The sequence below is a fragment of the Epinephelus moara genome, chromosome 13 (assembly GCF_006386435.1).
Source record: "Epinephelus moara isolate mb chromosome 13, YSFRI_EMoa_1.0, whole genome shotgun sequence".
Lineage (NCBI taxonomy): Eukaryota > Metazoa > Chordata > Actinopteri > Perciformes > Serranidae > Epinephelus > Epinephelus moara.
Window position 1 is genome coordinate 16,621,898 of NC_065518.1, and position 24,295 is coordinate 16,646,192.

The 24,295-nt window shown below is 41.6% G+C and overlaps 1 protein-coding gene across 1 annotated transcript in view; it reads left to right on the plus strand.

Annotated features, from left to right (window-relative positions):
* The window catches only part of LOC126400140 (zinc finger protein 385C-like), a 133,337-nt gene that overhangs the window by 29,155 nt on the left and 79,887 nt on the right, over positions 1–24,295 (plus strand). The window contains exon 2 of the mRNA XM_050060649.1: positions 23,165–23,440. Coding sequence (XP_049916606.1) covers positions 23,165–23,440 — 276 coding nt within the window. The remainder of the gene's footprint in view (positions 1–23,164; positions 23,441–24,295) is intronic.

Genomic DNA, 24,295 nt, shown 5'->3' on the forward strand with positions numbered 1-24,295 from the left:
GGCAGAGACTCATATCTTGTCATTTAACCCTGTCAGCTGCATGTTGTATTGAACTGTCAGTGAAAATAGTACGCCAGAACAACACTTCAAGGTCATATCAGTGACAAACAAAGAAACACTTATATTTGTTTAATGCATATTTTTGTCCTTTAAAGACACCATAATGATTAGTAAAGAGCAGAGGAGCAGAGTCACTTGCTGACCAGTGCAGAGAAATACACTTCTGGTGTAAAAGCCCAGGCAACTGCTGACAGGCAGCCGTGCAGTGAAGACATATCATGGCGGTGTGAACATGACGTAATGGCATATTTAAAGGTGGTAAAACAATAAACAATAAATGAGCTGAAATATGCATTAGCATGGTGTAAACACCACAATTAACTATAGCAGTTATCTGGTGAAACTAAAATTGTCCAGTGCAGAGTCTGCTCTGTGTGGGTTATTTCCTCTGCCTCTATATGACAGTCTGTCTGGCCACATGCTAGAAGACTCTTTACTTTAAGAGACTCCACCTGGAGGAGGGAGATTACATTTAGTCATTCCTGATGGCAGCCGACCTCAGCAGTGTTTATGAGGAGCACAAAGCGCCTTTAAGTCAAAGTGTCAGGGTCTATGCTGACAGAAGATTAAGTGCAAGGACAGGCATTTATTCTAAATACACATGGGTTCCTCCGATTGCTTCTAGTTCCCTACACCAAAGAAGTGAAGTGTGTTATGTTGCATTGAGGAAGAATCATTGTTTTTCTTAGGCTGCAAAACATATTCAGTTGGTCTTCACAAACAGTCCCTCTTCTTCCTCTGACTGATCTCTATGAGTGCATCGTCGAGAACGGGGTCTTACCTTTGCTGTGAGGTTACATTGGGCGGATGCTTCTCTAAAGTCGAGGTCAGATGTCAAAGAGGGGCACATGCTACCTCACACCATTCTGTTGTTAAATTTTGACATACACTCTATGTGTGGTCACCGCCGACAGAAAGGCATCACATAATCCTGCACATAAACACGGCGGCAGCTGCCAGCATCTCAACAGTCTCGTTAATAATACGGCAGCCTGTCAGGATCAAACAGAAATTAATTCACCTTAACAGACTGATCACGTGTGTTGATGCGTGATTGGCTGTGTGGGGATAGTAGTTGTGTGTGTGTCTTGGTGTGACTGAACTGATTGTGTTTCTATTAGTTAGATGTATTCTGATGTTCTGGCGCCGTGGCTGTTCGTGTTGAGTCGATTTCCATTTTTCCTGGTCCAATGCAGTGTACGAGCTTAAACCGGTTTAATTTTATGCAAACCGGCTGAACCAGCATTTGTCATTAACACCTTGTTTCCACTTACGTATGTGTATGGCAGAGGTTGCGCTAGACTTTTTCGTCGCCAGTCATTTTGACCGACAGGGTCATGAAAATCTGGTCATAATCTATTTTTACCGGTCATTTTAATTTTAGTGTTTACATGATAATAAAGATATTCAAAGACATTTATTTTTCATTTGTTAGTTTTTAATAAATCCAACAAGCAAGTTATAAAGTGTGCATTAATAAGGACATGAACGAAAAGATGAACAGACATCCACACACCCGTGCCATTAGGCTTCGCCCTGGACACACCGGACGGCACTAACGCGTCCGGTGTGTCCAGGGCGTTATGTAGTTGTGCCTGTAGGCTCGGTGAAATGTGTTTGGTTATGCACTGTTGTGTTATTTTAAATTATAAACACGGTATTTAATCCTCACGTTCCTCAGTGCGTGCTGTTATTTTATTTTGAAAATTGGCCGGATTCTCTCGTCTTTTCTGTGTCCGACTTCCTGTTAGGTACGATTCGCTCGATCCAGCTTGACAGAAGCGTTCGCAGCTCCCGTAAAAAATAGACCAGAGGCCGAACTGAAGCGCTGCCTCAGCGGGCGCTCCGCTCTGCTCAGCGGCCTTTGTGGACAGTCAGATAGGTTAACATGGGTGCTGACTGAAAACTGCCTCCGCTGCTGGTTGCTGTGCTTCGGTTCTGTGTCCGGTGTTACCAGGGCGTTATGTCAACAACGCTACATGAAGCAGATGAATGACCTTTTCTCTGCAGTGTGAAAACGGCAGCCACTTAAACCACTGGCTGTGCACTCCGCCGCCAAGTGGGCAGGGGTGGTAATTGCAACCGGTCAAAATGACTGACGGCCTTCAGATTTTCCGGTCATTGTTGTAAAAAAAAATGGTCAGTGACCGAGAATATCCGGTTAACGCGACCCCTGGTGTACGGAGACAAGGCAGCTACATGTAGTTTCTATCAGGTTTCTATCCGTCCGTAAAGAAATGCACTTCCTTGCGTTGGACACTAGAGGCATCATCCGTATATTTACAGATCTACAGACACCATTATTTCTATATATTCCTGTTGCTAGCTTTGAAAGGGCTGCAATGTATGTTATTTTCAGTAAGAATCAGGATGTAAAACATGTGTTTTCTGTTTAAAAAGTAACGTTACAAACACGGAAAGATAGCTAGTAGGCTACTCACCCCTCTTTAAAGTGGTTACGTCTCCAGTCTGATCTGGAGCATGCAGCTGACAGGTATAATATGTGCTTTGTTCACATAACGTAACAGAAGTGCATATTTAATGGATTCAGTGTGGACAGAGAGCTCTGATGTTACGTGATGTGTCACTATAGTTGGACGCTTGTTTGCTGTTGGGATATGTCATTATGTTCCACTGCGGAGCTGCTGTCGAGTCAAGTGCATAAAACTCAGTATACAGGTCTCGTCTGGTGTTTGGCTTAATATCAAGCAGGTTTGAACATTTTCACACCAGCCTTAGCATGCTATGTGTGAATCTTTGTCTGTTCATTGGCCTTTGACTCAATGCAAAAAAAACCCTTTGTGACTGAACAGCAGTAAGCAAGTGCCTCTGCACGTGGCTGTGGCTTTGACAAAAACACAAATGATGGACATCCTCATGTCCTGATATGGCCTTTATACCTGCAAGTCAATCTTAGACAATTTTGTGTGTGTGTCGTTGGGGGATGGAGGCTTCATGCTTTGTCTCATTGCACTACTGGATGCAGTTGATTTTCTCTCAACATCTGATGTAGTGAACTTTTAGTTCTCTACATAATGTGAAAAGATATTATGGTATCATCTTTTCTTCCTGTAAACTGCTCACTGATTTATTCTTCAGTTTCTTTTTAGCTTCCACTACTGACACCTAGCCATCATCTAAATCAGTGGCTTCCAGTCACCGGGCTGCAGACCAAGACATTTTCGGACAGTTTTTCTCCTGGAGGAAATTCACAGTGTCGCACTGAAAAAAAGAAGCCAAAGAAAGACGTTAAAATCCTTGCTCCTTTCACACCTCCATACTCCTGGACAATCACAATGTGATGCAGGTGTGAATGTTGGATTGTCCATTTCAGGGAGTTACAGAAATGGTCTGACACAGTCCACCCTCATTTGATAAAAGGTGTGTGGGAGGGGCTTTCCGAACCTATTCCACCATCAGCAAAGCTTTCTGAAGAAGCATACTGGCTTTCTTAAGATACACTGTGCAGGATTTTCTTAAAACACAATTTATAGACTCACGGACATCACACAAAAGTAATGCCTCAATCCCTCTCAATCATGATATGACAGGAAATGTGTGGCGGTGTATTTATCTGCAGAGACCCTGCCCCCTGCCTGTATTTTCTGTTTTTAGGATGTTAATGGGTGTGTACCCCCACAGAGCTTAGGTGAGGTTGGGGCTTTATAAAAAGGTAGTGAGCAGCAAGTGTCAAACCGTAAGCAGCACACATCCAAGAGACACAGCACTTTCACTTTCGCCGGGGGGCCTTTTTACAAACAGTAACTGACAATCTTGCATAGTATACCTTTAACCCCCAGTACGGTCGTGACACCCCTCTGTGACAAAGTTGTCGATATAAAACACTCTGCTGTGCACAAATGGTTGGGCTTCAGTCTAAATGATTGCACCACTGTCCTCTACATGCACCTGCACAGAGGACAGAATCCATAACTTTACCCTTGGATAAGAAGAGAAAATTGGAGTTTTCAGTTTTAGGTGTTGTGCATTACCTTTGTTTGAACTGAAATCATAGTGAAAATGGCAGTGCGGCTCTACTCCGAGTTTCCTCCAGATGTCCGAGCTCCTTAACCTATCTCTAAGGCTGAGCCCAGCCACCCCACGGAGGAAACTCATTTTGGCTGCTTGTATCCACTATCTCATTCTTTCGGTCACTACCCAGAGTTCATGACCATAGGTGAGGGTTGGGATGTAGATGGACCAGTAAATCGAAAGCTTTGCCTTACGGCTCAGCTCCCTCTTCATCGCAACGATCCAGCACAGCGCCCCCATCACTGCAGAAGCCGCACCAAACCGTTGATCCATCTCACGCTCCATTCTACCCTCACTCGTGAACAAGACTCCGAGATACTTGAACTCCCTTGCTTGACGCAGTAACTGTCCAACCAGGAGGGGGCAATCCACCGGTTTCTGACAGAGAACCATGGCCTCAGATGTGGAGATGCTGACTCTCATTCCGACTGCTTTACACTTAACTGAAAACCGCCCCAGTGCATGCTGCTGTTTGATGGTGACACTGACTTTAAAAAAAAAAAGGCGTAACCAAAAAAATGATGATATGGGTCACTTTGCATCGATGATATTGGATCGTTGTTTGTTTAATCAGTATGTCAATCCAAAACGATGGATTGTTGCACCCCAGGTATCGTTAAAAAAATTACAATACCAGTACCATTAAAGTGATACCAATAGAGTACATCATTTTAAACCTTTTATCTACTTCATTTGATAACCTTCATGTGAATCGAAGCATTCAGTTGTGTAAAATGCCACCAAATGCCACATTCAAGTTTGTGGCATCTTGGCATGCTGAGCTGCAGACTCTGAAAATACACCACGCTTGACTTCACCACACCACAGACTGTATGGGGTTGTAGCTCCTGCAGTAGTGGGCCAATCACATGTTGCCTTAGAAAATGAACACTTTTGGTGATTGGCTGCGAACAAAACCATACAAATTCTTATATTATTCTAGATCTGGGTACAAAAAGGACTTTAGTTTTGATACTACTTGATACTGGATTATTTTGGGGATACCTTAAAGGTATCAAGTACCAATACCCGGTCCTAGTTGATACCAGTAGTGGTGTGTAATGATAAGAAAGAGAAAAGAGAGACAAATTTCAGGACATGTGTGTGACATCACTGAAAAAAAAGTTAATTTTTGATTTTTCTATTAAAGAAAATGTTGTTAACGTCACATTGTTCATGTGTCTAGGGACGATTTAATGGACTGTATTATTCAGTAAGCCTGTTGTATTGTTTGAGTTGCCTGTACTGGCAAATACTGTACAATACTTTGCCAAAGAGGTGGCATGCAGGGCTGTCTGTTCCTGTGGTGCCTCCCAACATATCAGAGGAGGTGACAGCTGATTGGCTGCTTCACCTCCTATCGGGCTGTCGCAGCGTCTTACTGTGACAAACAGACACACTTGGTTAGAGCAGGTGTGTGTGTGTGTGTGTGTGTGTGGTCAAAATGAGCATGTCTGACACAGTGTATTTGCTTATTGTTCTTGAGGCTGACTCTGTAGCGCCTCTGAAAGCCTCTGTGTGTGTGTGTGTGTCCACAGATAGCAGTGGTCTAATTAAAGAGCTGGCATGTCAGAAAGCTGCTCTCCCGCTTTGTTTAACATTGGACCTAATCTCCGGCTACAGAGTGGTGTGTGTGTATCTATACACATGTGTTATCTGGTGATTGTTCTGAGGTGTGTACAAGATGGATGCCAAACCAGTGCAGACATTTGTTGGGCTCCCGGCCAAGCTAACACAGAGGAGTGTGCGTGTGAGTGTGTGTGTGTGTGTGTGTGTGTGTGTGTGTGTGTGTGTGTGTGTACGTGTACATGCTTGTGCATTTTCACATGAATTACCCTGTGCTACTGGTGCTCCATGGCATGTTGTGTTGCCACTATTTTAACAAATATTTATGTGTTTTGAGTGTCAGTGAGCTTCACATGTGATGCACTAAAACATTTTCTGTTGCTCCATATTTGTGTATCATGGGAAAACAATGCTAATGGGTTTTTTTTTTTACCAGTAAATTGTCACCATCAGCGTTTAGGGCAGCGTAGAGTGTTTTTATATTAGGGGCGATTGATTCGTACCGTGCCCATGTACGATTGCCCCCCACCCCACCCCCCGCTAAGCTTTCACATTAGTAATGTTGTTTTGTACCCGAACACACTTGCGTTGTCATCTATGTGACATTTTTGTTGTGCTACAGTGTAGAAAAGGGGGCCACAGATGGACACTGCTGCCCGGGCAATGTCACCAGCGGAGCTGCGAGGCAAAACGCTGCTCCTGGGGGGAGGCTGAGCAGCTACTGTTGGACACAGAGTTCTCTGCCTCCCACCAGAGCTCCGACTGCGGGTCTAAGGCAGCAGTAAAGCCAGATCTGGGTCCCTTTAGTCATGTTAAATAGCAGTCCTCTTTCATGTTTGGATACAGTTGGTGTTCACTACTAATGCATACCGTACTTAAGTACCCATGAACCATGCTCGAGACCACCTTTTCCAGTGGACTTGAGTACAGACCTGCCCACTGTGCCCAGGTAACAGTACACGTTTTTCATCGTAATTAAACAAACTGGACTTTGGGGGCAAGTGTATTCAGATCAGGCACCAGATCTCTGATGTGAAAGACCCGCTGGTCAAGACCACCCAAACCGAGACCAAGTCATGAAAAAGACCAGAGTGTCAAGACAGAGCAATGCATCCCTGACACATTAAAATCTGAAAGGATGCATTAAACTCACTATTGACGCATCAGGGGACACACTCCATTATTTTCCACAGTAATGCTACGTTGTGAAATACCAGACTGTGTTGAAATCATTAACAGTGGCATCGCGTGACTGCTTATTTTGAAAATATTCCTCAATTATATTAAACGTTTGATGAAGCTTGTGTGTGGATGTTTTTGCCCTACTGTTGGTGATACGTTAGTCCACATCCAGTGCTCTGCACAGATCTGACACCTACCCACCTGCCCTCATCCCTGGCTCTCAGGACAGTGGTGTCGGGGGCACAGCACAGAGGTCCCAATACAGTAGCAACTACTTTTGGAGCTGTAATTTAAATGAGAAAACATAATTAAAAGTCTGAATAAATTTCAGATTCTTTTTTTGACCAGGTAAGAAGTTGACTGCGGACGTGTTTTATTATTTCAGGGCTTATTCGACTCAGAAAATAGCCTACATGTTCTATAAAAGTATATGTCACTGCCTTCATGTTATGTACCACCCTACACACATACGCGCCGTTGTCGTCCCATGTTCCCAGTACCAGTTGAGTCCAAGGGAAATGGAGAGACTAAAAATATGCACCCTCTTAACAGCACCCACTCACTTACCTAACAGAGTGAATCACTGCTTTATATGAGTGGAACATTTGCAAATGACCTTGTCATAGAGATCTGACACACAAAATACCACTCGTGCTGTGGGATTATGTATGCCAACACAGTTGTGTCTATACGGTACAAACAGTGTGTGTGTGTCTGTGTGTGTCTGTGTGTGTTGTTTTAAAGGGTCACGGACTGTGTTTGTGAATGTTAATGCCTTGAATGCACCTGTGTGTCTCTGCATGTGTCTCAGTTGTGTGCATTTATACTTCATTGAGCCCTCAAGGTGAGTCATGTTTCTCCTTGGGTGTGATAAAGAGCTCTGTGTCATCTTTATTCTAAACGCACCGCAGAAAGAAACATCTTCACACAACTAAGAAAAATTCACCACTTTTGAATGAGGTGTTCTCTGTAAAGGCTCATAAGGTGGTATTTTAATTAATTTATTAACAGATTTATAACTTACAAGCACACCTGCTCCTCATTTCCACATTGAGCAACATCCACATGGATACAGTATGCCCATCAATAAAGGAATATCAGAGCTGCAACTGCAGATTATCATCTTTGGTTTGGTTGCCTTATTTTGTAGACTTGAAGTTTTGTTGATTTGGTCATTTTCCCTCAGTATTTATGCTTTAACCATACGTAATTTAGTTCAGTCAGGACAACTTTAGACAAAGAACACTGTATTTCCATTTGCAGTATTATATGTGGCGGTATGGCTCTGTCCTGGGGCCTCTCTGCCTTTCCTCTGGCCTACGCAGAAAGCCTCTTCCACGCGCCTACATGGAAAGCCTAAGGCGGCAAGAGCACACCTCTCTGCCCTTCCCTGCGCTAACTAAGAAAGCCTGAGGCAGAGAGAGCAAACCTCCCTGCCCTTCCATACGTCTACATGGAAAGGCTTAGGCAGGGAGAGCAGCAGCAAAGACTCCCCGGGAACAGAACAGAGCAGCATCAATGACAAACAGAAATTACATTGATAAGTCAAACACAACATGAAAAGGAGGAGCTGGGGTGGAGACAGGTTGCAAAGCAGCTTGCAGAGGAAGCAGCAACAGTAGGCAGGCCAGAGCAGTTTAAATAGGGCGCCCTAAATGAGATTCGCCAGTTGGTTGCATAGAATGGAATCATGTGATCTATTAGCCGACTCCCTTCCATTAATCAGCCGCTCCATCAGTTGATTGGGCTGTTTGAGATCAGCTGATGTAGCTGGGATGTGAGCTGAGCTTGACACCTTGTCCTGCCTGAACTAACACCATGCTCAATTTAAATGGTTTCTTTCTTTGTCTGTTCTAATTGTGTTCATTGTTATTTGCTACTTTGTTGTGCCGTAGCCTACAGACAACCTTAATACGGTTTGAAGTCCAGTTATGGACAACGTGAATCAAAAGTTTGTGGCTGTGTTTTAGTTATTAAAAATACATTTATCTACATAATTACATCATGGGTTATCTGTATTTCACATACAGTCCCTGTAAGCAGGTGAAATTGATCTGCCTTGTGCAATGTGCTCCAGCTCCATCAAAATCAGTTGAGGTGTGTATTTTTATTAGCTTTCGGGATGCCTCTGAAATGTGCTACGGCGCGTCTGCTGGAATTACAAACATTGTCTAGAGCAGCCGAACAGCTCGGTCAGCTGAGTGCACTTTTCTAGTCCTCTAATGTAATTCATCCACGTGTCAGCAGAGATCAATACATCTTCTGTCATCAGACTTAAATCTTACAGGGTTCACTCACCTCCATCTCTCTGCAGACTTCACAGTCTGAGTCGCCCACGTTTTCTTCATCCGCTGCTCAGTAAAATGTGGCTCTTTTGTCCATTTCTTTGCCTTCTCTGCACAAATTGCAGCATAATTGAGCTGCAATTTGTGTGAAAAAGGTTCCAATTCAAGTTTTCGCCGGATGTGCAGCGTTGCCTAGCAACATGACTGTAATTGTGGTCCACCTGTCGTTCAGTTGTTCAGTGTTCATTTTGAATTTCAACACTGAAAAAGAAATGTATAGGTGTTGGCGTTGTAAATAGGGTGTCTGGTCTTTTGTGAATAATCTTCATCCGAATTTATTGCACTTGGAAACGTTCATCATCACGCTGTAAATAGATCCCATGATGTGATGATTAGAAACACCAAGGATATTACTCATATTCCTCTACCGTCCAGTTTTTCCATGTCAGGCTTTATCTGCTGTCGTCTGCGGTCGATGTAATGGAACAGTGATGACAGGTGTTGCGACGAGGGAACTCATCTTGGCCTGAGTGTCTGGAACAATGCCATTTTTAAAAGAGCATATGCCGACACATCCCATTTACAGCTGCTTTGCATATAAATGCTAAAGGCCGTGTTCCACCTCTTAACACATCTGGATTAGACCGTGTCGTTCCAGGAAGGTTGCTAGATTGCAGAGCAGAAAGCCTGGAGGGGCGTTGGATCTGTTCCATCTTAATTCTTTAAGGCTGGTCTAAACAGAGGACTTGGTTCTCTGAAATGTATTCTTAGGCTGCCTTGTAGCTGTGTGCTTTATTGTGGAGTCAACAGGCTGCGTGGAGACAAATGGGCAGAGCGTACAGCTGGGGAACAAAAACAAACATTTTTAGCCGGGAAGGCTTTATAGTGGAATATATATACAGTTACAGGGAGTCATGTGTAGCTAAATATAGAGAAGAGCTGTGTTGAGTCCCCTTGAGATGATATAGGACAGGACAATGAGCCACATGCTAACAAGTGGTTGTATCATTAGATTAATGTAATGGATCTTTTTATAAAATTGAGCATAAGTCAAAATGAAAGCTCTTCAATTTTTATAGAGTGGCTGTTCATTCTGCAACAGTTTCATACAGACATTTGTTCCTGGAGAAAAACTCTGATAGTGTTTTATTCCAAATAACTTCTTTACACTTTGCAGTGCCAAAGCTTTTCTTCCCCTCATTTGTCAAAGCTCAGTGATAAACAAATTTGCCCCTGGTGTGAAACCAGAGCACATCAATGCAGGCGGCACGTCGTACAGATGGGGAGAGCAGCTTGGAGGAAACGGGCTGAACAGGTTGCCAGTTTTATAGCTGCCTGTCAGCTCAGTGCCCACCTGGTTGGACTGTTAGCCTCTTAGATTAGCATTAAGAAGACCTTTATGGAAACACTGATGAAGACTCAACTTTAGGTACAGTGGCTGTCATTTCTTATTTTCTTTACTTAATAATTTTACACACTATCACAGCTACTCTTAACCATAGCATAAGACTTAAAGACTAATGGATTAGACTACAGGTACAGTATGTAGCCTACATGATTTTCTATAGAAACAAGACTCATGCTGCGTCTCAAATTGGATACTTAAGTCAGTGAAAATGCATGAAGTACACTGTGTACATGATGTACCCACTTGCATGGTGCACACATTTTTTAAAGGGTATGTCTTAAACATGGCCAATGCCCACTTATGGAAAGTGATGAGCCAACATGTTTGATTATGTATCGAGGTACAAGAAAAATTTTGATTTGAGAAGCGGTACTTGTTATTACTGCTTTTTATTTCTAACTATTTACCCATTTATTTATTTTCATATGCATATAAAAGTGTTTTTCTTCCTTTTTTTTTTAAATTTGTAAGTTTTGTTCTAATTCATTTTGATTAATTAATTTGTTTATTTCTCCCTACTTAATATTTTTTTTACCAGTAACAGTTTTCTCAAGGGTTTAAATATTCTTTGTAAGTTTATTTTTATTTATTATACCACTAATACTATCTCTGAATGCATAGTCATAAAACAAATGTTCTATTGTTATTTAATCGCTTTATAAATATATTTTCAAAAAAGTAAAAAAACTGAAAAAATTGTAATTATGATGTGCTTATTAGTGTGAACGCACTTATGCACTCAAAATAGCAGGTTTAAGTGCAGAAGTATCGGATTTAAGACACAGCATAAGACTTTACAGTCATGCTAGTAGCTCTGTTAGGCTGTACAGTGGTGCTTTGCGCTAAAGGCTAATGAGAGCACACTAACATGCTCACAGTGACAACGCTAACATGTTCAGTGGGGTATAATGTTTACCTTGTTTATAATGTAGTTTAGCATGTTAGCATGCTGTTAGCATGGCTAAAATACATTAAAGGTCCCGTACACCCACATAGTGATTTCATTTAGTTTTGGGTGATTAGAGCTCTTCTCAGGAGGACATGGGAGTAAATGTTAGATGCTGTTCACATTTGAACCAATACGAGTACTGGTTCTGGTACCTGGACTTTGGTAGCCTACGGTACCTTTTTACGGTACTTTATTTTCTCTGTAATAACAAAGATTTAATTGTTTAACAAGCTGCAGGGGTGGCATGGTAGACTAAAAAGCAATTCTGCTCCTCTGCTCTTTAATAACCACACATAGAGCTTTTGTCTCAGTCTGTCTGCTTGTGTGTGTCTGTGTGTGTGTGTGTGTGTGTGTGTGTCTGGCAGTCTAGCAGCGATACTAAGCTATTACTAGAATAATACAGAGAAAACAAACTAGACGCTGGTTGTGGCAGATAGGCGCTGCAGTGGTAGTTTTTGCTTGCTGGGAAGTCAACGGCAGCACCCCAGCTTTGCTTTTTCATATCCTGTCTGAAGTTCAAGCTGGTGGCTCTGCGGAGCTCCGTTGCCAGCCTCCGAGCGCCGTGGTTGTCTTCCAGGCTTCAGGGCACTTCTACCTCGTCTAAACCTAGCATTCTCACCCAGATGTGCTCTCAGGTACTGACATTTGTCACAGATAGATGTAGCGCAAATCGGTACTTGCTAATTTGGTTTGTACTCTAAGGATGCTTTCACACCTGCACTGTTTGGTTCGATTCAATCGAACTCAGGTTGATTTGCCCCCTAAGTGCTGTTCGTTTGGCCAGGTGTGAACACAGCAAAAACAATCGAACCAAGACCTTCTTGAAGAGGTGGACTTGGTCTGGTTTCAAATGAACTCTGGTGCGGTTCATTTGTGGCAAGAACGTGTTCTGACCTGGATCTGAACCAACTGCAGTCACATGACACATTGTTTGGGTTAAACATGAGCATGTTACAGTCCTGGAGGATTATTAATGTGCACCTCCTCCTGTACTGCCTTAATATGCACATTCAGCACATCCAATGCATCAAAACATTGTTTTCTAGTTGGAGCCGCGCCTCGTTTTCAAACTGTATGGTTTGACTAAAATGAACAATGACAGCAATATAGTCCACGATGAGCAGCGCTAAAATCAACCTGCGTAGTTGTCCCTCCATTGTGACATTAGAAAGTGTCACATTTATCTTGCAAGTGTACTCTTCTTCAACGTTTGCTTTACTTCCTGGATTTTTCCCACATGGAAATTCTGACCAATCAAGAGCAGCTTTCTCGCGCAAGACATTTGATCTGGTCCGCTTGTAAATGCTGCCGTGAGAACACGAACCAGCTCTAGGCAACTATACAACTTGGTAACAAAATTAGTCCCTGATTCAGACCAAAGCAAGACAACTCTAGGTCTGAAAGAATCCTAAAAGCACTGAGTGTGGTACCCAACCCTAACGTGCACAGCCTTTAAAGACTACCTTGAAATAAGGTCCCTTCCTTTTTTGCCCATGACGTCCTAATGAGTGCTACCAAATAAGTGAACCAACCCTTTTTTCAGTCGGACACTTGAACTGTGCCTTACATATAGTTTTGACAGTCCTATCTAATATTAATGGGGTCAGCCAGAGATTGGCAAAGAACCATATACATGTCAAGCAGCAAAATGAATGATTCCTCATTTATGTAGGCATCCATGTGGAGACCATTACCCTGTAACTACAAGTGAGTCCCTTGATAGAGTAGTTTATGAAGTTGACAGGTCATTTCCATGCAGCTGTCTCAGGCCATAAAGCAAAGATGTGGAGAACGCGGTTGGCAGGGAAAGTTGGAAGTGCTACACAAAGAGATGAGACTTACAGGCAGGTGAACTTTTATATCTGAGGTCTCAGCTGCGGACACGAATCATTTGGAATCCTCTAACGAGATGCAAATGCAGGATGTCATACTGCTAAATATTTTGGACTCTCTCTACTCTGCAGAGTTGTGATAATCGCACTAAATAACACATTTAAGATGCTGAAGCTTTAAGATGGTCACCGCTCTCTGTTTGTGTCTTTAAGACCTCAAAGTCAGATAAAGACGATCATAAAATCATCAAAACATTAGACCAAATCTACAGTGGTTTTATTTTTCCACAGTGTCAGTTTGGGGTTGTCCAAATCTATGTTAAATAAATTTTTAGCACATTACTATGAACCAGAAGTTGTCTCGTGCTTACCTCAGGTCTTGCTGATTTGTTTATGATTTCAACCTTGTAAGGGGCATCAGATCAGAGACAGAGAGTACATAAAGCAGTGATTACAACCTTTACCTTATATTCTTGGCTTTGATGCCGTCTTCCCTCGTCATGGACCAACAGACTGAGAGGCTGATGAGTGCCGGTATTTAAAGAGCTGCTGAGGCCAGATAGCGTCACTAGTGAAAGGACAGCACAGCAGATAAAGTTTTTGAGTGTCTGGCGTTTGAGCTCCTCCCAGAGCTCTCTGTGTCATAGTTCCATGACACATGGAGATCGTACTGCCAGCTTGCTGGGATTCATCTCTAACCATAGGGTCTGCTGACTGAGCTAATGTCTCCTGCGTGGATTGTACAACCAGTAAGTAACTCATACTGCTGTACTGTACGTCAGAAAAGATGTTCAAGAGACTATGTGCAAGCCATTGTGACTTACATGTGATACTGTTGTAGCAGAGTGCAAACCAAATTCTCTTTTGAGTGACATGTACACTCATTGTACATTTTTGTGCATCTTTCACTGGTAATATCATTAGATCATATTTCTAATGAGCACATAACAGTAATTTATCCTTTGACATATTTACCGTATTATCTCTGCCAGGGGTAAGCCTAGAGGGGGAAATGCGTTTGGGGTGTGTTTGTGTATGTGTGTTAGTGAGTATCTGTCTGTCTGCAGTTAATCTAGCAAACTATTGGGCCAATTAGCCTAACATTTTGTGTGGACGTTTATGACTGTATGCCCAAGGATCTTTGATGGTTGCAGTGATGATTGCCATTACCACATTGGATGCTGCACTGAAATCAGACAGCCAGTAATATTTATTATACTAGCATCATGTGCAGTAACTTATTCATTTATTTATTTTATGTGCAATAATTTTAACTTATTTTATTTTCACGTCATATGTTGGCACTGCTTGTGTGTGCCTGTGTGCATGCGTGTGTGCAGTGTGTGTGTGTGTGTGCTTAGAGTATGAATGAATGATATCTTATCGCCATTTATTTATTACTTCTATAATGAGTTCCGTTTTATTCTGTGCATTGACTTTTGTTGTATTTATTTACAAGGACAATTAAAGGAATTTAATTGAATTACTGGAGCATCTGCAGATTAAATCCATACATAAGTTATGATCCACTAAATTTAGGCACATTACGGGATGAGTTAGTCCTAGTTTTTGTTATCTTCACCGACATCTTGATTGTAAGGGAGTCAGGAGGGACAATTGCACCGGCTGCAGTTCTCCATAGTCAGACTGCCACTTGGTTTTGTTCTATCCTCCACACAACACTGTGCCGCACCAGGAGCGTTTTGTCTGTCAGATATTGTAGACTTGCACATTTTGTTGATTTGGCCATTTTTCCATAATATTTGTGCTTCTATCACAAGTTAGTAAGTAGGCAGGGTATGTAGATAACTGTTTTTTTGTCTGTTTTAGTTGTGTTTATTGTTATTTCCTGTTTCATTGTGCTATAGCCTGCAAACACAGTCAGTGACATTAAAAGTCCAGTTATGGTATGGTATCAAAAATAGACAAGGCGCATATTTTTATTAGCCTCTGGAAGCTTCTGAAACGCATCAGCGAAAAAGGCAATGATCAGCCAAACTGGCCACCTGGCTACCTGGCGGAGATCTGGCGTCCCATTTATAAACATTGCATACACACAAAACGAGGCCTGAAAGAACAGACTTGATGGGAGAAACTTTGACTCATGCTTACCAACATTTTGGAGATGGGAAATTGGCGACGTAGATGGTGAGGTGGAAGTTTGATTGTAGAAATTGTTGATTTTTTTCTTTTCCTTGGCACCCCAGCAAGCATTTTTTGGTTTATAAAACGTCTAATAGCCATCTACATGAAGACCTGATGTCTAGGCTAAATCATGGCTGAATTTGGGCTGTCAGTGAAAATCTGGTAGATGTCTAACCATAGCCAAAGTGTAGACGTCATCAATTATACGGCTATGTAGAGACCATGTCCAAAAAATGGAGATAAACATATTTTAATTACTGTTGACTCTCCATACGTGATTGAACATCATACCGTACGCCATCTGCAATAGTGAAAATTACATTTAATCAATTTCAAAATTAAATCGGCTAGATTTGGGTTACATGTAGCTAGACTAAATCGGAGCTAAATATAGCCAATACGTTTAAATCACGACTATTGCTTGCTGGGACGCGCCATTTTTGGATTTAGTCCGTACCTTCATTTTTCATTCCTTCAAGATTCCCCTGCACTCTACCAGGTGCACTTTCCTAGTTTGTTTTGTTTTTACCTTATTCAGCTAACATAACTGTTTCTTTAATGCAGTCCAGTAGAATTCTTCTTTTTTTATTATCAAGTCTCACCTGCACAGAAGTGAATTATTTCCTCTTTTTGAGGTAAAAATAAACAAACATAACTTAGATTGAATGACTGTCAGCCATTTCAGAAAGTGCTTGACCAATAAAGAAAGATTTATGGTGCCTGTTGCCCATTCTCACTTTAAATTTTATGTTCTCACTAAGTCCAATTTCAGTTTCATTTATTGACATTTCAGCACTGACAGAAGTGAAATACACCTGCTCTTGGCCTTCGACTCAGGAGCACCTACAGCACAGTGTAGTTGTTACAGCTTTATCGTTGAAATGCTTGAAATCTAACCTGCAGTTTGTTATGAATGGTGCTGTATATTCTTCTTACTGATAGTGGGAATTCCATAAAATAAGCTAACATAACTTTTATCCTTTCCTAATTGTTAGGGAGCTTGATATGATGCACTATTTCACATGTATTTAGTGATATATAAATTGTAGTATTGAGACAGTAATTGATCATCAAACCTTTTGCTGATGTGTCTTAATGTTTAATCAGCTTGATTAACATTTTTTTAATTTTCTTTTATTTTTACCACTCAAGTCAACTCATGTTAGAGATGATAACAGTCTTTTTTCCAAAGAAAAAAAATACTGTGGGTAACACTTATCTTATCTTTAAGATAAACCTTAAAGCTTCATGTGAGAACTTGGCACAGTAACAAGATTAGAAAAAAAATATACTCTGCTGTGATTTTTTTGTTCGCCTTTGACAAAAAAGAGTGAGTGCTGCTGATTGCTTGCAGATCACAATGAAATCACATTACCATCTTTGTTCATTATGATGCCTGAAAGAACCAAAAATCCTGCACATTGCCAATCACTTGTTCCCTCTGTAGTTGTATAGAAAGTATAAGTGAAGTGAGTTTAAGAGTTCATTATAAACAAAAAATGCAAGAAATGCTTCCTGGATGTGTACTTTGCATTGCATCCTGTAGTGGTCACATGTGACGCTGATGAAAATGAAAAGTTAATATATTACAATACATGTGGTGACGGACTTCCACTCACAACTAAATGCGCTCTCAGCTGCAGGTGCCACAGCTCTCTCTTTGGAGCTCTAGTATCTTAAGCCATTTGGTCCGTAGCAGAGGACTGGGCTTATCCCAGCTGCCCGCTCAGGTGCCAGACAGGCAGAGAGACCCTGGCTTTGATACAGAGTGCCAGCAGAAACCAGCAGCTGCTGGCCCGCCGGCCGGCAACCTGTTAGGAGTTGTTTTGTAATTGGCCTGTCAGGTGCCAACTTTAGCTGACCACATAAAGATGAGTGAGTGGAGCAGCTCGGGTGGCTCTGGCGTGATGGAGGGTTTACACCTAAACTAATGGCATCAGTGTGCTGTGTCAGACATCAGCCAACAGGAGCAGCTGAGCAGTGATTGACCTGGAATAAAAACACTATCATTTTTGTTCTTTGTGTTTTATGTTAAGACGTCACCAAACCAGTATATTACTAAATTAATAATTTTATATATATATATATATATATATAAACATATGGCACCTGGGACAATTTTCGTTTGACTCGATGTCTCCAAAAACATGGACCCATAAGGCAGATAAGCCTCAGGATCAGTGCAGTATCTACATTTCAAAATTCACAAATACTTCACACTGTATGTGCTGGCAAGCTATTTTAACACCTGCTATATGGTTCGATAGAGGTATTCACGTTTAGCCGAGACTAAAAACAGAGTGTAAAATGTTTCATATATTTATATCTGGTAGGTGTAAGCCTGGAGGGGATCATTCATTTGGTCATGTGTGTGCCTGTGTGTGTATTTATCTGTCTGCAGCTAATCTTGCAAACTACTGGACCAATCAGCCACATATTTTGTGTGCACATATATGACTGTATGCTCAAGGACATCTAATGTTTTTTGAATTATTTTTTGGGGCCTTTTTGCCTTTCATGACAGGACAGGTTTGAAGTGCGAAATGTGAGGGGACGGCAATGACACTGTCTTTGTGCATGGGGCACTACCTACTGAGCTACTGGGTGCCCCAAGGACCTCTCATAGTTGGGGTGTTATACAGTTATTGAAAATTCTGTTTTATTGACTGTGGCATCGACTGCTGACTCGCCATTTCCTTTAACTGGCTGGTTTGGGCTGCAAGTTTTCTGGAAATTGGCTTGATCAAAAACAGCAAGCCTTACCGTCCGTTGCAGGTCACATTTTGGTCTTCATCGTGGCTCAAAAACTAACATCCATTAAAAACGTTTTGGCTCATTTTGAGCCAGAGCATCTACGGATTAATTCAATTCCATTGAATTAGTCCCTGTTATTGCTTTCTTTGCCGCATTCTATGCAGTAAGGAAGCCAGAAGGGACAATCCACCAGGCGCAGCAGCATCCTGGTTTTGTTCTGTCCTCCGCTAGGTGTCAGACCACACCAGGAGTGTTTCTGCCTGATTTTGAAGTCTTGCAGATTTCGTCAATTTGGTAATTTTCCCCCAATATAGGTAATTCTACCATAAATTTTAATGATGATTATTGAATTTTAGTTAATACCATTAAAAGTCCAGTTATGAATTACATGGATCAAAAATATATGGCTTAGCTATTAAGAATACAATTATCCTCATAATTATATTGTATCTGTATTTCACATACAGTGTCTGTTAGCACGAAAAAAATCAATCTGCTCTGTGATTCGTATCACAGCTCGGTCAAAAATAAGGCACAAAATACTCAAGGCGTGTATTTTTATTATTTTCTTGGACACTGGACATCTGCTCCAATTACAAGAATTGTCCACAGTGGGCTCAATCAGCTCGAGGGACACACAGCCTCCTGGTGGAGATCTGCACTCTACTGCTAACTTGTTCATTGTATTATTCTGTTACATTTCCTGTACATTTATTTTTAGACTGCAGCATGTGTCAGAGTTTCTCTACCTGATACCTGAAACAAATGATCTTAATAAGATTCACTTACTAGCTTTAAGAGCTTTCAACCACATCTCACCGTCTCCATCAGCAAATAGAGTTTGTATAATTGTCATCATGTAACTTAAGAATGGAAGTGCATGACAATTTAGCAAATTCATTCACTAATAAAGACCAAGAGATGTGGTTGAAAATTTACAGTAAATTTTAACTTAAATCTCATCAATCTAGAAAAATCCTGGCATTGAATCTCAATTTTTTTTTGAAGGGGTAAGTGCATGATAATCAACATTAATATCTTAAAAACATCATGGGGTTACTTCAGCAGCTGACTTACAATAATCCCAAAACACATAAAAAAGAGACAAAACAGATAAATATCATTATGTGTCTCAAGAATTTACAGCCTCAAAGGATGACTAAACCGACTCCTTCATCCCTGTATACAGAGACCATGTCGATGCAAACCATGGCCCACACCTCCCTCTGACTGACCCTGTCTGCTGTCGACACATCAATACTGTTCTGTGATGGTACAACGTTTACGGACAAAAGACTTTAGAGGGAAGAACTAAAGTCTGAGCTCTGATCCAGCGGCTGTCTGAGACACATTTTTTAATTCAGGCAGCCAGAGAGCAGCAAAGTATCTATGCTATGACCTCTGACTCATTTGTGCAGGGAAACAATCAATGTATCGTGATATTTAAAATAATAATAACGTATACCTGCATTCATTGGTGCGTGTGGTCAATCAAATCAAAGACCCTGTATACACTAGAGCTCCAATGATATTTCGATTAATTGATTAGTTTTCAACTATTAATTCAACTAATTTGATTATCGATTAATTGGTTTGAGTAATTTTTTATGAAAGCAAAAGTCAACATTCTCTGATTCCAGCTTGTTAAATGTGAATATTTTCCTGGGTTCTTTTTGTCTCTGTGACAGTAAACTGAATATCTTTGGGTTGTGGATGAAACAGTATAATAAAATGACATTTTTCACCATTTTCTTACAATGTATAGACAAAGAAGTTAATCAAACAGCGACATCTGTTCGTCCTTAAATGACAACTGACAACAGCAGAGGGGAAAACAGTTTTTACAAGTTTGACAGTAACAATATGATTGGTTCTGGATTATCATGGCAAAATCTGGAGAGATGAATTTAGAGTGACGCCCATCAACTGATAAAGTAGAACCCAGAGAGAGAAGCAGAGAAATTTGTGAATGAATGAGAGCGAAAAGAGAGTCTTCCTGACTGAACTTATGCTAAGGACCATGACATACCAAGCCAACGGTTGGCCATCAGTCAGTGTTGGGCCGTAGATGAGCGTCTGTCACCGTAGTTTTTGCTGTGTGTCCCTCACCGTTGGCACTGGTCGGCCCTTGTTGGCTCATGCAGGCTTTTTTCTGTGAATTCAGCATGTTGAAGTGCTCTAAGAGATGAAGGATACCTTTTTACACACAGATCGTACTATGGGGCAGCTACCAAGTCCCTTCTTTGTGGTGCCTTTGCGTTTTTACACAGAACCCAACAATAGCGGTATCATGCCCAGCTTTCCCACGGGCATGGAAAACCTGGAAAAGCCATGAAATTTCAGGCCTGGAAAAGTCATGAAATTAGAAAAATCATTGAATGTTTTGGAAAAGTAATGGAATTTTGTTGTGTGTAATGAAATATTAATCTTCCGTGGATTGCTCTCTGTGTTGTAACATAAATGCTCATTTATTTTCTGAAGCTGTCGGTGCAACATAGCTCTAATAGGTGTTTATGTGTGACAGTGTTTGTTTACCATCACATATGCTTACTCCCTGTGTTCTGTCTCTCCCTCAATGAATGCCAGCCAACTGAAGTTATGTTTAAAGGGTGTTTGAATGTGGTATGTTTGAGAAACACTGAGCAAGTTGTTGTTGTTGTTGTTGTTGTTGTTGTTTTTTTATGGGTCCTTGAAAAGTCATGGAAAAGTCATGGAAAATTGTATCCATGACAATGTGTGGGAACCCTGCATGCTGTTCCAGTGTGTGTGTTTAGACAGTATGCCGGTATTGCCCAGGCAAAAGAGGCATGACAGGCGTGACATAACACAGCAGCATCAGCCTCTAGTGTGACATATAACATGCTCGTCGGCAGCACTTTTTAAACAATCACAATGGCATTAACATGGCAATAACAATAATTTACTGTCCCTCTTACATGGCGGCTGATTCCGTACTGTGCTCAGAGGATAAGGAGCTCCTGGACCTCATTGTTTTCCCAATTTACAGACATTTTCGGCTGCTGTTTTTCTTCTTTGAGTTAGCTGCTAACTGCTATTAGCTATTTTTAAATTTCTCTCTGTGGGCCACAGGCGCTACACGTCATCAAAATGTCACACCCGTCCTGCCCATGGTCCAGTCCTGCCGGTTGTCCCTTTTACATAGATGTTGTTGGTGCTGTTACTACCTTCGATGCTAGCAGTTCAGAGATTGTACCTTAAATACAGAACGACGACGCGACATAACAGCGTGTAGTTCCCACCTTGAAGAGGCAGTGTAAAAGGGGGATTGGCAGTTCAGCTCAGTTAACGAAAAGAGAAATGGAAGTGGGGAGGCTGTAGTTGTTTGTGTTATTGTTCACTGGTGCACGGCTAATATCATTTGTTCTTCAATATCAGGTTGTGTTGTTAATGTGCTAAGTGGCTAACTAGCGTCCTGAATCCATCCTGTTCGTCTCCTGGTTTCTCTTTTGTAATGACAAATACAGACTACTGCCGCCTGCTGGTACAGAGAGTTATTTCCTCTCACGCAAGTACAGAACAACGTGCTAGTTGGCCGCTGCCTGAAGACTTCGTAGAGTGTTCAAGTGCAACTTGGCTGAGACACAAGTGACGTGAGGTGATGCAACAGTCAGCCTTTGTCACCATTAGTTCTTTGATGTCTGTTTGGTGTGCCTGGGCCTCAGGCTTCATGGTTACATAAATCAGTCGATCAACCGAAAAATGAATTTCTTCTTCTGGATGGCAGGATGGACAAAAAAGCAATATGAAGACATCAACTTGGGCTCATCGCAGAGGCGGATTGAAAATCTGGACTTTCAAAGTACAGAGCAGTCCCAGTTATGTTACTAGAAAACATAAGCCAGTCAGCTTCTTGTGTCCTTCAAAACATATTTGCTGTTGCATATTACAGTCGTTGTACATAAACATAATTTGTCTTTTTTTCTTACACCTGCTTGTTTAATTCCATCACCAGTAGTTTTTCATGTCTATATCCACTGCCGCACTGTAGCATAACATCATTCAAATAATGATGGTGATGAGCTGCCGCTTTGAAGTCCATGTTGCTGGTCGGAGGCTGATGAATTCTACTGAACACATTTCCCTTCCACTTTCATCTTTCCACCAGTCAAATTGAATTTTCAGAAGATTTTTACAAGTGATGGTTTCCGTTTGATGGCGGATTTGTATTGAGCGAGGCGGGGGGATAAAATGCCCAACACCACGAGGGCTTAATTGATGCCATTATCATGTGAACGGCACCAAAACAAAGAATTCAGTCAGACTTCGGGTGACATTTCCACATTCGCAGCAGAGCTCGCGTCATGGCTGCGGCTTGATTTATGCTGTCAGTCTGCTGCAATCGCTCAGCCATTACAGGTATTAAGGCTGTGTGCTCACACAAAGAAACATGTTGCTTTGTGTACCCTGGGAATTGGCTTTATTATCTGATAAATGGAGAGAAGCTGGAACAAGATACTTATCTACAGACTGTACACGTCTCTGTTGTAATGCTGTGATGTGTGCCAGAGATAGGCCTTTCTTTTCAGCTAATGCATATCTGAGGGACGGGGTTATACCAGAAAAGACGTGGTGTCCTGCCCCCATAATGTGAGCCCTCTAATGTGATGATGTATGAAAATGTGTACATACTGACAGTGAACACTCTGGTCAAATTATGGCAATTAAACCAAGTGATAAGCACCCTGTCTGCCTATGAAATCTCTCTGTTTGGTTTGCATTGTAATGATGGTGCACATAAAACTGCAGTTTGAATCCCACTAAAGAAAAAGACCATTTCCCTGCTCTGAATGGAGCCATGCTGCTCTGTTGCCCCCTTGTGGAGACTGTAACAACACACATTTTGAAAGAAATGTCTCACAGGGACTAGATTATTTCCATTCATTACATCAATCATCAACACTTTTGATTAATCACCTTTTTCTTTCTCTAGATATGAAGCGTCCAAAGAGCCCCGACTGGCTGGACAGCAGCCCCCCTCCCAAGAGTCAGGAGAGACAGGAGGAGGAAGATGAGGAGGAAGATGAGGAGGAGAAAAGAGTGGTGGCAGTGCACAGGGCCAAACGAGAGCGCCGTCAAGGCAGCAGCAGTGCCACAATGTGCCAGGTGTGCAACATCCAACTGAACTCTAGCGCCCAGGCCCAGATCCACTACAGAGGGAAGACGCACCAGAGGAGGCTGCGCCGACTGGCAAAGGCCGTCAGCTCAGGTAGGGATGCACCAGAGACATAGAAAGAGAATAGAGTGAAAATTCCCATTTGAATTGACTTAGCAGAATGGTCAAAGTGGCGGCTATTCTTATGTATACTGTTGCCATTGTAAGATTGTGGCCGACACCTCCGTCTAACATACAGCAGGAGAGTGAAGTCTAGCAGATGGAGCGCAAAAAATTATGGCATATGTTCTAATTATCGCACACACACCCTTAATCTATACCTATGGATGGAGTTTTCTCAGTTGTCATGGTGATGGACTAGTTGACATGTGAGCACAGTAGCTGTCATGATTCCATCCATAGCACTTTGCTGCTGATGAAGACATAGCTGAAAGCTCTAGAAAAGGCTTGTGAATAATAAACTTTTATGCATAACTCTGGTTAACTTTTGAGGCTGTGGTGTGCAGTGTTGTTAAATTCAGTACTTTGGAAGTGAATCTTGTTAAGATGAATATGAAATGAGAATGCCTTTGAGCTTTAGCAGACAATCACCATTTTTAATTGACTGTTTGAGACAAATTAAGACAACTTACAAAGACAGAAAGAGGCCAGGTTGTCCCAGATGAAGGGACATTTTGACTCATCCCAGCAGGAAAAGCAGAGGTGTAACTAATAACATTAATGATGGCTCCATTATATTTAAGTATCCCATTCAGCCATGCCAGTGAGATATGCACAATTATGGTTCCCCTGGAAAACACATATTTTACCTCTTACCTGTAGTGCTGTTTATCAGTTGAGATTGTTTTGGTGTGAGTTGCCAAAAAGCAAATAGTTCCAGGTCATGATTTCTGAAAATAGACATTGCAGCTGAGTTTTTCAAATGTATTTTTTGGTGGTTTGAGCACC